General features: G+C 55.6%; 1 protein-coding gene across 1 annotated transcript; it reads right to left on the bottom strand.

Moving 5' to 3' along the window:
* Nucleotides 1–2,151: 2,151 nt before the first annotated feature.
* Nucleotides 2,152–11,356, bottom strand: PABPC1L (poly(A) binding protein cytoplasmic 1 like). Its single transcript, XM_032198607.1, has 15 exons — nucleotides 11,164–11,356; nucleotides 10,241–10,434; nucleotides 9,736–9,851; nucleotides 8,847–8,986; nucleotides 8,028–8,122; nucleotides 7,630–7,767; nucleotides 7,068–7,163; nucleotides 6,204–6,470; nucleotides 5,593–5,683; nucleotides 5,190–5,315; nucleotides 4,560–4,696; nucleotides 4,160–4,253; nucleotides 3,633–3,763; nucleotides 2,758–2,847; nucleotides 2,152–2,194 (listed from the first exon to the last, which is right to left on the bottom strand). The coding sequence occupies exons 1-14, from the start codon at nucleotides 11,354–11,356 to the stop codon at nucleotides 2,764–2,766; spliced, it is 1,902 nt and encodes a 633-aa protein (XP_032054498.1). The 3' UTR covers nucleotides 2,152–2,194; nucleotides 2,758–2,763.
* Nucleotides 11,357–13,687: the final 2,331 nt, after the last annotated feature.

Below are 13,687 nucleotides of genomic sequence, written 5' to 3'. Positions count from 1 at the left end.
ACAGTGAGTGCTGCTGCTTGGACCCACCATCTCTTCCCTCTCTAAGCACAGAATGCTTTTTTCCCCTCCCACCTTATCTCTAAGGCTTTCCCCACTGAAGTGCAATGCCACCAGACAGACACAGATCAAGCACAGCAACAAGACACCGTGCTTCAAGCCCAGGGGCACTTTTGCCCGTGTCCCCTTCTGTTCCAGGAAGGGTGCTGCTATCTGCACACGATGCTCCCAGGCACCCGAAGGTACTGCTATCCACACGGGCAGCTGGAGAGTGCCTGTCAGAGAGGCATTCCTCCATCCACCCTTTTCAAAAGGGGCAGCAACTATTTGAACCTGGACTCATGTGTGCATTGTTGTTCCTGCCACAGCTTGCTAAAGCCTCAGACGCCCCTGAGGAGCTCAGAGAGCTTCTCTGAAACCGTCCAGTATTGTCCCTGTTTCAGGGATCCAAGTGGCAAGTTTACCTTTTCAATTAAAGGTTTTAAAAACATTGTTTGTTCGTGTTCTTTCTTAGGCTGTTCCATATTCTGCCTCTTCCTGCGCCCCCCACTTTGAATTCCCTCTAGGTTTACAGCTGCCTGCCTGAGCTAAGGCATCCAGCACTGTCAGTGGTGGCACAGGCACATCTCAACTGATCCATTACATCTGAACAACCATTTCTGACTAAAATTAAGCAACAGAATTAATTTCACTTGTACAATTCCGTCCCAGTTATTTATATGCATAACTGATATGCTATTTACATTTTTTTTTCCTCCTGTGCATCAAATAGATTTAGTCCTTTGTAGACTTATCAGTGAGATGTTTAAGTAGTACACAGTTCAGGCTGGAGGGCATCCTCTGTAACAAAAACAAAAACTTAAGGAGATCAGAGCAGGAATGAAGAAAAGCCCCAGGAAAGAATCCCAGCTGAGCAGAACATACACCATGGAAGAGCAAAGACGTAAGTGCTATTGAAATGCTGGAAGGAAAACAAGAGGTAGGAGGGATGAATCAGCAACGAGCTGAAGTCAGGGTATGATACAGCACAGAAGCAAGCCCAGGAGAGCAGCACCAGCACACACATCGGATAGGAAGCAGGTAGCTTGTGCGGATGGAGGTGTGCTCCTATAGACTAGGAGAAGCAGTCAAATAAGGTCAATACATTGACAGCACGGAGGAGCCTCCAGGGAATGGAATTCCATTCCTAAACAGGAAGAGAAAAGCGTTAAGGCCAGGATGACTAGAGCAACTGCAGCAGGCTCCAGGAGAGGCTGAGAGGGCAGAACACAGTCCTAACAGGCCTCGATGCCTGTGAGCAGAGCATCCCACTGGGCCAGGGTGCAGTTATCAGTGTGTTCAGGCCTATCAGCAACTCCTTGAAATTGGTCAGGAAAACCCATGGGAGAAGCAGTTTCTGATTTCCAGATTTTGGTCACAGTACCTCAAGCTGGGTCTTGTGCACCAGAGCCATGCAGCACAGTGACCAGCAGCAAGTACTCAGTCCCAGTACTCTGCAGGCACACAAGCTCTGTTACAAAGGGAAAACTGCAAGAAGATGAAGCCTTTTAAAAGAAAATCAAAAGGGCTAGCTAGAAAGGATAAGAATTGAAGTGGATGCTGTGAAATTTGCTTAAAGGTCACCCTTTGAGCGTGAAAGGATCAGGAGAACCATTGGGCAGCAGTTCGTTTAATCCTACACAGCAATTGCTGTCCCTGAGCCAGCTCTGAGGACTGCCACCCTGCCAACACCACAAGCTTCAAGCACTAATTACAACAGCTTGGCCTGAGTCTGTCCCTCCACCTGCATGAAACAGACACAGCATTTGCTGCCCTTCTGCAAAGGAAACTAGCCCATGCTTTGGGGGGTGGAAGCATCAGTTCTTTATTAGTGTCAGCTACAGGAACAAGTAAAACTACAGAACCCAGTAAATGCACTAAAAAGATGACTCATCTGCACTTGCCATTTCCTGGGCAACTGAACTGGGCTGGGTTCCACGCTATGTTTCACAAGACACTTTCAAAAGAGAAGAGAATTAACTTTGGAATTTTTATACAGGTGCAGGGAGGAAGCAGTAAGGTTTACAATACGCACAAGAAAACAGGGTGGGTGCACTGAAGACAGACCAGTGTCACTACACAGCCATAGTTCCAGAAGCACGGTGAGGTGGCTGCTGTTGTTCTGCCACGGCAACCTTCTCAGGACTCACTCCCAATCCTAGTTACATAAAACAAAGAACACACATATGCAATTTTCAGCCGCTAGAAGAACAATTTGATCCAGACAAGAATTCACAGGTCATCTCTGAACTTGGATTAACTTGGCATTTCCTTGTGATCACAAGTCAAAAAATTATCATCTTCAAAGGGGGAATTGCTTGCTGATGAGTCTGTCCCACACTCAGCAGCATGCCTGGCTCTCCTGATCTATCCCATGCAGTAGCACCAACATTTTTAAAGCGTATCTGCTGACAAGGTTCTGCAGCACCAGCAGGAAGTCCTAGGAGAGGTTGTGCCAGTCCCCCCGGGAGGGCAGAAAAGCAACGTCCTTCCCTCTTCCTTCCTGGCAGCACAGCTGTTGCCCTCATGAACACAAGGGGAAGGGGGCAAGGAAAGGAGCAGACAGAACTATGTTGTTGTGGTGCAGTTAAGTCTGGAAAATGGAAGATGAACCATGTGATGTAAAGTGGAGTATTACAGCACGTACAGCCCCACTTGGTCTGCACAAGAAGCCACAGATCCCAAGCACACACCAGCTCCTGCAGCCACCCCGGCACGTACCTGGGCTCACTGCAGGAACGCCGCTGCGCCACCCTTGTGCGACGTCTCGGTGGCCTGGTGTGCCTGGAGAACAGCCACAGCCTCCTCGATCTGCACAGAGAGCACACGTTGGGGAAGAGAGGAGTTGCTTTGACATGGGAGAGTACTGCACGGGAACGGCAGTGCCCCGGGTCTCAGTACAGCCCCCACACAAGCCCCACTTCTAGAGCATGAGGGGATAACAACACCAATAATAATAAATCTAAGTCTGCTGCTTCTGCTGGAATGTGGATCAGCCCACAGACCACTGCTGCCTCCTCCCTAAGGAAGGGCTGGGGCATTTCTCCTTTTCTGTTGGAGACACAGGAGGCCAAAGTGAACTTGAGCTTCTCCATAGGCGAGGCTGCCCAGCAGCGCCCAGCAGAGCCCAGGCTCCTCCAAAAAAGTGCCAGCAGAACAGTGAAAGTGAATCCTGCCTCCAAGCAGCAACAAGGCAATGCAGTTGATTCCTTGTGACTGTTTTAATGGGAACCAGAAGCAAAAAATTCACTGGGATTAAAAACAGAACAAAGTAAATACCATTTCCCTGTTTCATTCTGGGAAGCGATGCTCACCCTGCCTTCTCCTCTTCTTGCTTCCTATCCACCTCCAAACCACCCCTAGGGCTTGGCCATGCCTCCAGAGCTGCTCTGAGCCCTTCTTGCTGAAGGCAGGCAGATGTGATCAGCCTGGGGCCCTGTCTGTCACTGTATAGAGGCAGTTACTTTATCTTTCTACAGATATTAAAAGTCCTTGGCCCATCTTCTGGGCCGCAGCCACCTCCCCTCATTTAGTGCTTGCAGCAGCATGTACTCTGCCCTTGGGACACGATGTGTTTGGGCACCGAGTGCCCCTACCTTGGCGTGCAGGGAGTCGGGGGACTCGAGGAGGAGCAGCAGCTCCGAGTTGTCGATCTCCAGCAGCATCCCCGTGATCTTGCCAGCCAGCGAGGCGTGCATCGCATGGATCAGCGGGTAGAGGCGCTCACCTGCTCCGAGCACCGGGGAGGACACCAGTGAGCACTATGCAAGACCTCCAGTGATTTCAAACCCCGTGCAAGCCCCCCTGCCCTCCCAGCTCTGTGCTCCCCTTTGCCCTACCCAAACTACTCTGCTCCCAACCCTCCCTTTGGCAGGGAGGGTTTGGGCACGTAGAGGGAAGCTGCCAGGTGAAGCAGGCACCGGCTGCAGGAGCTGGGCAGCACAGGCACCATGGAGCTCTGCCACATCCTTCCTTTTGTTTTTTTAAAGCAGCATAACTGAGCAATCCAATAAGGGTACTCCCCTTGCAGCTAAGTTTTCCCTGGTGCATTTAAGCCTGCCTGCCTGTACACGCAGCCCCGTGGTCAGGCAGTGGGACCTCCTCCAGCAGCAGGGACACCCACCTATCATTTGCTTCTGCTCCTGAGGAGGGGCTGCTGCAAGCATGGATGCAGTCAGTGGCTCCTGCCCCTGGATATGCACAGCAGGTTCTCCCACCTGGGTAAAGCAACACAGAGAGCAGCAATCAGGCTGGAAGCAACGCACAAGTTCACCAGCACGCAGCAACGATGCTGATCCCTGGGAGCAGCGGGGCCTTTCACCCTTCAGAGCCACTGCTGCAAGCTCTGGCCCTGCCTACTTGTACCCCAACGCCAGCTTTTAGGAAAACCAGAGCCAGGCATCGCCTCCACGCTGCTGCAGGACCCAGACCCGCAGCCCCAGGAAAGGATCCCATCGCCCCAGCTACAACCAAAGCCGTGGGGATCCCACAAGGAGCACGCCCAGGGTGCAGGCAGGTGCTACCTGTGGGGCGCCGTGCGGCACGCTGCCCAGCGGCTGGATGTTCCTCACGGCCGACGAGTACTTGTACTGCGGGGCGCCCCGCGGCAGGGTGGGCGAGGAGGGCACCCGGGCACTGACCGTCTGCGTCCCTATGTTGACTGCAAGAGGGAGGGAACAGAGGGTTAAAAACTCACCCAAATCCAGCTAAACCCCCCCACGGGCTCAAACAGCTCCCAGGACAAAGGCAGCGTCCCCAGGATGGGCGCCGCCCTCCCACCCACTGGTCTGGGCAGAGGGCAGGAGCTGGCCAAGGCACCTGCAGCTCATCCCCCTAGAGATCCCCTTGTGAGGCCACAGCTCCACGCAGCCCTGACACGAGCGGGTTTTTCTGGAGTCAGCCTCAGCAGCAGGTGAGAACCTGTGAGCACTGAGCCACGGCTGTAGCATTATCTTTAAAGAACGTATGCAAGGAGCAGCACCCAGCATGACCAGTCTGGTGTCACAGACCCTTTACCCAAAGACCACAACGTTCCCCAGAATTTACTGGGGACACTGCTCCAGCCCTATCACCACCCAAACTCCCCCACGAGCAGCCACACTACCCCTGCACAGCCAGCACAGGGGGCCTGAGCCAGGTCCCCCTGCACTCACCCACTCTCTGGGCCGTGGTGGACACGCGAGGCACTTGGGTGGACGCCTGTCTCATGGTGCTGATGTTGGACAGCAGGCGCCGGGGCTGCACGGCAGCTCTCAGGATGGGGGTGGCTGAAGGATACGCTGCAGGAGAGATGGAGCACAGTTAGCGAGGTGCTGGGTAGAAATAAACGTGGAAGAGATGCTGGGAAGGGGCCGTGGCTGGGAAAAGCCTCCATGGGCAACCTGAACCCCAGTGCCTGTCACCAGTGAGCCCCACACCAAGGTACTGCCTGCTTTCCCAAGCACTGGCTTCCCGTGGCTGCACATTTTATATTCTGTGGTGTTTTTAGAGAGCCCTTGGTTCCCAGGGTGGCCCAGCTGGCCCCAAGCACCCGTGGGGACAGACAGACACACTCACGGGGAGGCCGGGAGGGCTGCGCACTCCAGCGAGTGGCAGGGCGGACGGGGACAACTGGGCTGGGGCTGTAGAAAGTAGCTCTGGTTTGTGGCTATGGAGGGAGAACACATTATATTGAAGGTGATCCAGGAGCTGAGCCACATCAGATCAGCCCAGAGCAGCATCTCAGCTGCCACCACAGACAGGTGAGCCAAAACCATGCTCTGTGGTGTGCCAAAGCATTTTTAAAGATCTTGAAGATCTGCTTCCAGTCCTGACAACTGCATTTCCTCCAGCACATCCACTTATCTCCTCCCCACAGGCTTTTGCATGCCTCTAACCCTTCTCCCTCCCCTCATTTCATTACTGGGCTCTTTCTCCACACTTGAACCTTCACACCAAACTTCTCCTTGGTGATCCACCAAATACCCAGCCCGTTGCTGGAGCACCTCAAGCCTTTCCACAAGCCCTGCTGCTGACTCGGCAGCTGGGCACTGCCAGCAGCCAGCACACAGGCAGCTCTGCACAAAACAGAGACGTGCTCCTGGACCTGCCCGACCACCTCCCTCAGCACACGGCAAATCTGGGTCCCTAAGCAAGGCTGCCACTGCAGGAGGGGAGCAGGGACTCACCTGAGGGATGGGGGGTAGGAAGTACCCCGGAGGGGGCTGGAAGGAGCCAAGGAGAGGGCCAGGCAGGGCCCTCATGGTGGCTAATCGCTGCATGTACTGGTTGGTGAGGATTGCTTTCCGCTCCTCTTTCCTTTGGGCGAGGGCGACGTAGAGAGGCTTAGTGCTGACGATCCGCCCGTTCATTTCAGTCACGGCCTTGGTAGCCTCTTCTGGGGAGGAAAAACATACAAAGCCAAACCCTTTGCTGTGGCCACCCTCTGTCATCACCTAAAAGTGGATTAGAACAACACAGCTGAGTCCACACATCGGCACGGCCACCCGCAAAGCACAGCAAAAGTCAGGGACCCCCCAGCACCCACACCCAGGGTGGGACGGGTCAGCACGGGGTGCTCCCAGGGCTACTCACAAGGGAAGGTTACCCCAGGGGAGGGGAGGACACAATGGGGTGAAACCCAAAGGTTTGCTAAACGCCAAGGTCAGTCTGGGCCAGCCCAAGACCTGCAACCTTCCATGGGGTCTGTGCCAAGCCCTGCAGGACCCAGAGATGCTTTGGCATCTGCTGCTTGCTCATGGGCAAGTGAGGGTTGCACGTTGTCACGTTAGTGCAGAACCACGTGAGCAACCGTGCGGTATCGAGAAGGATCCTCTTTTCAAGGGCCACATCCTGCACTTAGCAGGGCTGGGAGAACTCAGCAAGGCTACAAAGCACTTGCTGAATCAGTAAGTGTTGGGCACAAGTGACACATCCTTCACGCTTGGCTTGAGATACAAGCCATCAGCAGGGAGCTGTAACTCAACAGGACAACTGTCCTGACCCCTTCCCAAGGGCTGAAGGTGTCAGCCAGCCCAGCCCTGGTCCCTCACCTTCGCACTGGTGATGGTGCCGTAAGGAGAGAACTCCTTCCTCAGCCGCTCATCATCTATCCCATCGTCCAGGTTCTTCACGTACAGGTTGACCCCCTGCAAACGGGCAGAAAAGCAGCTTGGCCTCCTCCAGAAGGTACAGCGGGCTCCCAAGATTTACAGCAGCTTTTAAAGCTGACGTTTTGTCAGCGGCTTAGCCAGGAGGTGGGACAACCCAGAAATACTCCGGTGAGATCAGTGACTTGGAGAGGAGCCAGGGCTGTGCGTGTGCTGTGCCCACAGGGGAGATGCCCCAAGCAAAGCAGGGCTCAGGTCACTGCTATGAAGTTGCTCCAAGAGCTCAGGAAACCTCTTAATTCCCAGACTAATATTTTATTTCTGGAAAAAAGCAGGCCTGTTTGTTCACCTGCCAACACTACCCTGGGTTTAGCTCTCTCCTCTTGCTGATACTGCTTCCCTGGACATTAAGAACGGTGACTGGAGCCCCATATGGGTACTTGCATCCGAAAGGGCACATCCACGGTGTGGGTCCCTCAGCACGCAGCGTCCCGCTGCCCCTTACCTGGTACCTGCTCACTCGCTCCTGCTTGATCTGCTCAAATTTCCGTTTCAGCTCGCTCTGCCGCTCCAGCCGCTTCTGTGCCCGGCCCACGTACACCACCCGCCCGTTGATCTCCTTCCCGTTCATGTCGGCCACGGCCTGCCAGCAGGGAGCACGGCTCTGAGCACCGCAGCCCCCAGCCCCACCGTGAGCAGAGAGCTCCCCAGGTGAGCGCAGGGCAGGGGCTTTGCCCTCACAGGGCCCCCAGCGTGGTCTGGCCCTCACGGGTGCTGCCCGTCCAGGCACCCACGCTGGCAGCCAGGCCAGCGGGTTCCCACCCCAGGACAGGGAGGTCCCAGCAGGTGACCGGCTGGGACAGCCGACCAGGCTGCCCACTGCCCCAGCGATTTGTTACTTGCCTTCTGGGCTTCTTCGTGCTTCTCGAAGTTCACAAACCCAAAGCCCTTCGAGCGGCCAGAGCTGTCCATCATGACCTTGACGCTCAGAGTCTTTCCTGCAAGAGGGAAGGAGAGACTGTGCTGAAACAGGGCACCCACCCAGGGCACAGGAGCAAGCAAAGCCACCAGGAGACACCAGCACAGTGACACCAGTCAAGTGGCAGGAGGAGCTGTGGGATCCCTGCTGCCACACAGGGCAGCCAGCACAACCTCTCCCACCAGGATGCTGCTCACATTGCCACTGGCTTTTTGGGTTCTGTGGCCAGTTCTCATCTCCCTTCATATATGAACGCACACATTGGGTTCATACGAAGGGCATTCAGATTAGCTGAGCATGGTCACTGGAGTCCACGAGCCAGCACAGCACCAAACCCTGGTGCAAGAGGCATCCTCCAGGAACAGGCTGACCTGGGAAAGCCACTCTTGCTTTAAATTCAGCCTTAACATCTCTTATTTTTGTGGCTCCTATAACCAGTATGCTGTTTTCAGGACAGTTTAAAAAACAAAAACCAAAACCTGAAAACCCACAAAACTTATTTGGAAGGAAGTGGCTCCAAAAAACAGAGAACACCTAATAGCATCCTCTGTCATTACAGGAAAGTGCACGTGACATCCTGACAACATAAGTCACTGCAGTCCTGTGGCCGCACAGTGTTTAAGCAAAGCAGATCATGAGAAGGGCTCTGGATTCCAGCCAAGCATTCTCCCCACCTTCTTTGGGGTTGCCCCAACTCCACTTTACCAGGCATCAGGATATTTGGCTTCAACAACCACACTCACCGAACTTGGAGAATATTTCCCGCAGCCTGTCATCATCCATGTCATCCCCAAAGTTCTTGATGTAGACGTTGGTGAACTCCGTTGCCCTAGACCCAAACTCTGCATCGCGCTCTTTGCGGGATTTGAAGTGGCCAACAAACCTGCAGGAAGCAAGCAGAGGCCTGTTGCAAGAGGCCCATGAATTCCCCATGCCCTCTGCAGAGGGAAAACAGAGGCATCTGTCTTGGTAAGGGCCAGGAGAGACCCTTGTGCTTCAGGCACCACCTGGGTCACCAGTAAACCACCAAGTGTTTCACAGCAGCACCTCCAGACCCCACTGAAGCAGGGTGAGCACTAATACAGGCTGCACCCCCATCCTGGGCACAGCCAGGGGTATCACCCTAAAAAAATCCCAGAGGATGCCACGACATTTCAGCTCTTTCTGAGGTTATCACCGAGCCCTTCAGGAAGCTGCTTGCCTCCACAAGAAAGGCACGTACAGAAGCAGCCCACAAGATGTGAGGTGATGCAATGTCAGCAGAGGGCTGGAGAACAACCCAACCTCCTCCTGCCCCAGATTATCCGACTCTGATAGCAGCGATTGAGGACCAGTCCTGCTTTGTGGGCATTCATTACACTGCCTCAGCAGTAAAACACAGCCCTAGGGCAGGCTCCTTCCCCACCACCAGAAAGGGCTCAAAACCACGATCACGCTTCCTTCAGCGCAGACCACAAACGACTCAGAGCTCCGGAAAGCAGAGCTGTGCCGCTCAGCCGGGAAGGGAAGAGAGGAGACACCGAGGGCAGGAGGCAGCAGCCTGAGCAGGGCACGTGTTTGCTCACAAGCACACATCGAGCTGAGGGAGGAGTGCCACGGCAGGCCTAGGGACGCCCCTCCTCCTGCACTTACACCTTGCGGTCGTTGAGCAGCATCCCGTTCATGGTCTTGATGGCCCGAGTTGCTGCCTCCTGAGTCTCAAAGTGAACGAAGCCATAACCACGGGATCCGTTTTCATCACAGACCACCTACAACAGCAGGGCAAGGAGAAATAAATACATTTTAAAAAGTAAGAACCACAGATGGTAGTTTGCTCCCTACTTGCACATGAGTAAGTCTCACCCGCCCGCATTCCCCAGGGGTGTTGCCCTCCCTCCCCTGACACCCCACTCCCGCAGCAGCAGCACGGTGTTCAGGTTGCAGGTCAGGGACCACAAGGAAAAGAGAGGGGCGGGTGCAGGGAGGAAAGGCGCCCTGTCCCCAGGGAAAACACAGGGCCTTGTGGCTTCCACCCAAGAAAAGGGTGGGAATTTAAAACAAATTTAGGATGAAAAGCAGGGAAGTGAGTTTCAGCTGACCAAGAACCTGGGGAAGCTCTGCAGCAAGCCCCCTTCGCAGCACAGCTGCAGACTCATACCTTGCAGGACAGGATGTTCCCAAAGGCCGAGAACGTGTCATACAGGGCTTTGTTATCAATGGAGTCATCCAGATTCTTGATAAATACATTTCCAACCCCTGATTTCCTGAGCCCGGGGTCTCGCTGGGACCACATGATTCGGATGGGCCGGCCTTTGATCACCTCAAAGTTCATGGTGTCCAGGGCTCGCTCAGCTGGCAAAGAGGTGAGCACAAAGGGAGAGAACAGTCACAGAGATGGACCTCCTTCCCCGTCCTACAGCACAGGACAGAGACAGACGCAGGAATCGGGGACACTGCTGGGCACCTCGTTAAGCCAAACGAGGCAGGAGGCCTCAGCACATTCCAGAAGCACCTGGCAGCAGAGCATTAATCTCGCTGCAAGCTCGAGTTTGGCAGATGCCCAAGTCATTTACTGGGTAATGACTCTGGTCTCCAGGGCAACTAACCCAACACCTCCCCATCGCTGCTGCCTCCCTCCAAAATAAGTCTCCTTGCAGGTAACTCTCTCATTCAGTGCTGTATTGCTGTGGTCAGCGGGGTGAAAAGGCCCTGCCTGACAGCATGGATATTGAGAAGGGGACCTTGCTCCTCCTTGGCACAAGCCAGCAGGGCAGAAGGGGTTTCAGTGCCCTTCCCCATGAGCTCAGAGCAAAGAGACTCTTGCAATTCCCTTCTTCTCCCCTTGTACAAACCCAAAGCCCTGCTGCTGCATCAGCTCCCCGTCCCTGAGATGAGGAATCACCCAGCCCCAGGAGAAGAGAGCACAGACCAGGGTTACCTGCAACCAGCACCCATCCTCAGCAGGACACCAGCAGCCCCAACAGCTGACACATCCCACAGACACCTGCTGGCCCCGCTGCTCCTCCTGCACCGCCCCAAAGGCACAAGGCCCCCCTCGGGACCACCCTACGCGGGGCTCACCATCCGCCGGCTGCTGGAAGTTTATGTAGGCATAGCCCAGCGAGCGGCGCGTGGCCACGTCCCGGCAGACTCGGATGGACATGATGGGCCCGGCGGGCGAGAACTTCTCGTAGAGCATGGCTTCGGTCACATCTGGGTGCAGGTCCCCCACGTAGAGAGAGGCTAACGGGTAGCCGGGGCCGCTGGCGTTCATGGCGTCCAACTGCAAAGATCAGCTGCGAAGGGAGAGAGGTTTGAGGCACACAGCGGGGGGCTGGGGCTGGGCAGCCCTTCCCTGGGGGGAGCAGCCCCGGAGCAGCACACGGCGGGGCGCGGAGCTGTGAGGAGGCAGCGGCCAGCGCTGGGACCCCCCAGAGAGCAGAAGCTCCGAAAGGAAACAGCTCCGGAGCCCCAAACCCCCCGGGAGCACCGGGACGTCCCGCGGCCGCTGAGGGGAGAGGCAGCGGGGGGCAGCCCAGGGCTGAGGGGGGGGAGCTCGGGGCCGCGAAGGGAGCCGGGGAGAGGCGCGGGGAGGCGATGCCCGATGCCCGCGGGCACGGAGGGGCCGTGCAGGGCCGCATGGGGCTGGGTCCCCCCCCGTCCCCTCACTCACACCGAGCAGCTCCGGCAGCTCCGCTGGCAGCGCCGCTCCCGCTGCGGCTGCCGCCGGCCCCCGCCTCTTCCCCCCGCGGCACCGGGGGCGGGCCGGGGCCGGGGCCCTCCCCGGAGCCTTCCCCGCCCTCCGCCGGCTCCGCCCGGCCCGGCCCGGCTCGGTTCGGCCCTGAAGGGGCAGCCCCAAACTCATCCCGCAGCCGAAGAGGGGGAGAAGCCCAGGCGCCACGGCCCGGGGCTGTTCGTGAGGCGAAGGCCGTCACCACGCGAGCTGGAAGGAGGCAGGGGTGAAGCGATGAGCCCAGCGCCTGCCCCACGCACCCCAACATCCCATCCCATCCATCCCATCCCATCCCATCCCACCCCATCCCATCCCATCCCATCCACGCTTCTGCCAGGCTCGGGCCTCGTGGCCACGCTGCCTCTGCCACCTCGTGCTGCCTCCAGCTGCAGCCCTGCTGGGTTTCAGGACAAAAGGCGATTCCTGCGCCCCGGCACTGCTCAGCAGACCTCCCACCAGCCAGCCCGAGGGGCAGCGGCAGCACAAGTCGGGGCAGAACTGCACTAAAATGTTTTCTGGTGGTGTCCCACGCTGAACCACCTCACCCAGGGTCAGACCAGCAGTGCCAGGAACAAGAGGGCAGCGGCACCAACTGGATCAGTGCAAACATGCAGAGCACGCCCAGACTCCTAGCGGCTGGGCCAACCTTCCCCAAAAGATATAATTACTTGAAAAATACCCTCTAACTCATCATCACTGGAGACCAGTCTGCCTGAGATTATTACCCCTAAAGAAGTAAGAGTAGATGTTATCTGAAAGAACCAGCACAAGACCAGTGCTCTTCAAGCAGCTAGCGAGGCCCAGGATTTTTCCTTTTAGGAGCTGACAGTGGCATTGGTGTGAGTCAGGCTGGGAGTCAGAGCACGCTATGCAATTCTGTAGGAGCAGATATGAATATAAACACTGAAGAAAGTGGCAAAGCAGTAATAAGTACAGATGCACACAGAGGGTGAATCATTTAAAAGCAGGCCGTAGACAGATTAGTGCTTGATCAGCAGCTCATTTTGTTTTGGCCTAATGCATTGCAGTGATCAAACAAAAGAGTCTGAGCAGCATTATCCACAGAGCACGCTGCTGTACCATATCCACACTTGAGCTGAAGAGGCTTTTGAAACTGTCAGGACATTTGCTTGGTCCCAGCCGGCCTCCCCAGCACCCTTAGGATGACTGGTGTCAGCTAGCCCGACTATTGCTCCTCAGTCCTTCAAGCACTGCTTCCAGGAAGACAGCTCCAGCGGGTATGTGCACTCGCAGTACTGCTGCTTTTGTACAGCACCAGCTGAGAGCAGCGAGTTAACTGGAGCATGTGCAGGTTATTCACCAGTGCAGCCGGGTCCACAAGCAGCTGATTGTTGGAGGCCCAGCTGGAAAGCTAACCCTGCATTGAGAAGTATGCATTTAAAAGTTTCCCTAAGGGAAAAAGCTTTAAACGTAATTGGCCAACTGCAGCAGCAAGTGCCGTACCAGACTTTTCTCCTGTACAGTGTGCTCAGCCATACAATATGCAGTGACTCATGGCAAATTAGATAGATATTTATAGCTGCTTTTCTTTTAAGTCCTGCAGTGACAATACAAATGTGACCTCAACAAAACTGAGGAGAAGCAGCGTTCTCTACTACAAATGTGGGAACGTGAGGGGGAAAACTCTCTCTGCAAAGGCACGAGCAATTACATATTAGTACCATTTGGAAACCATGAATCAACTCACACAATTTAAGACTGAGCATTTAATTGAAGGAAATGGTGGCATCACCGCCCCTGGGGGTGTTCAAGGAAAGGTTGGACCTGGCACTCAGGGACATGGCTTAGGGGGTGACTGTGGTAGCATAGGGAGGTTTGGACCAGATGACCTGGAAGGCCTTTTCCAACCTT

The sequence above is a fragment of the Aythya fuligula genome, chromosome 16, assembly GCF_009819795.1.
Source record: "Aythya fuligula isolate bAytFul2 chromosome 16, bAytFul2.pri, whole genome shotgun sequence".
Classification (NCBI taxonomy): domain Eukaryota; kingdom Metazoa; phylum Chordata; class Aves; order Anseriformes; family Anatidae; genus Aythya; species Aythya fuligula.
This window is presented reverse-complemented; position numbering and strand designations above follow the sequence as displayed.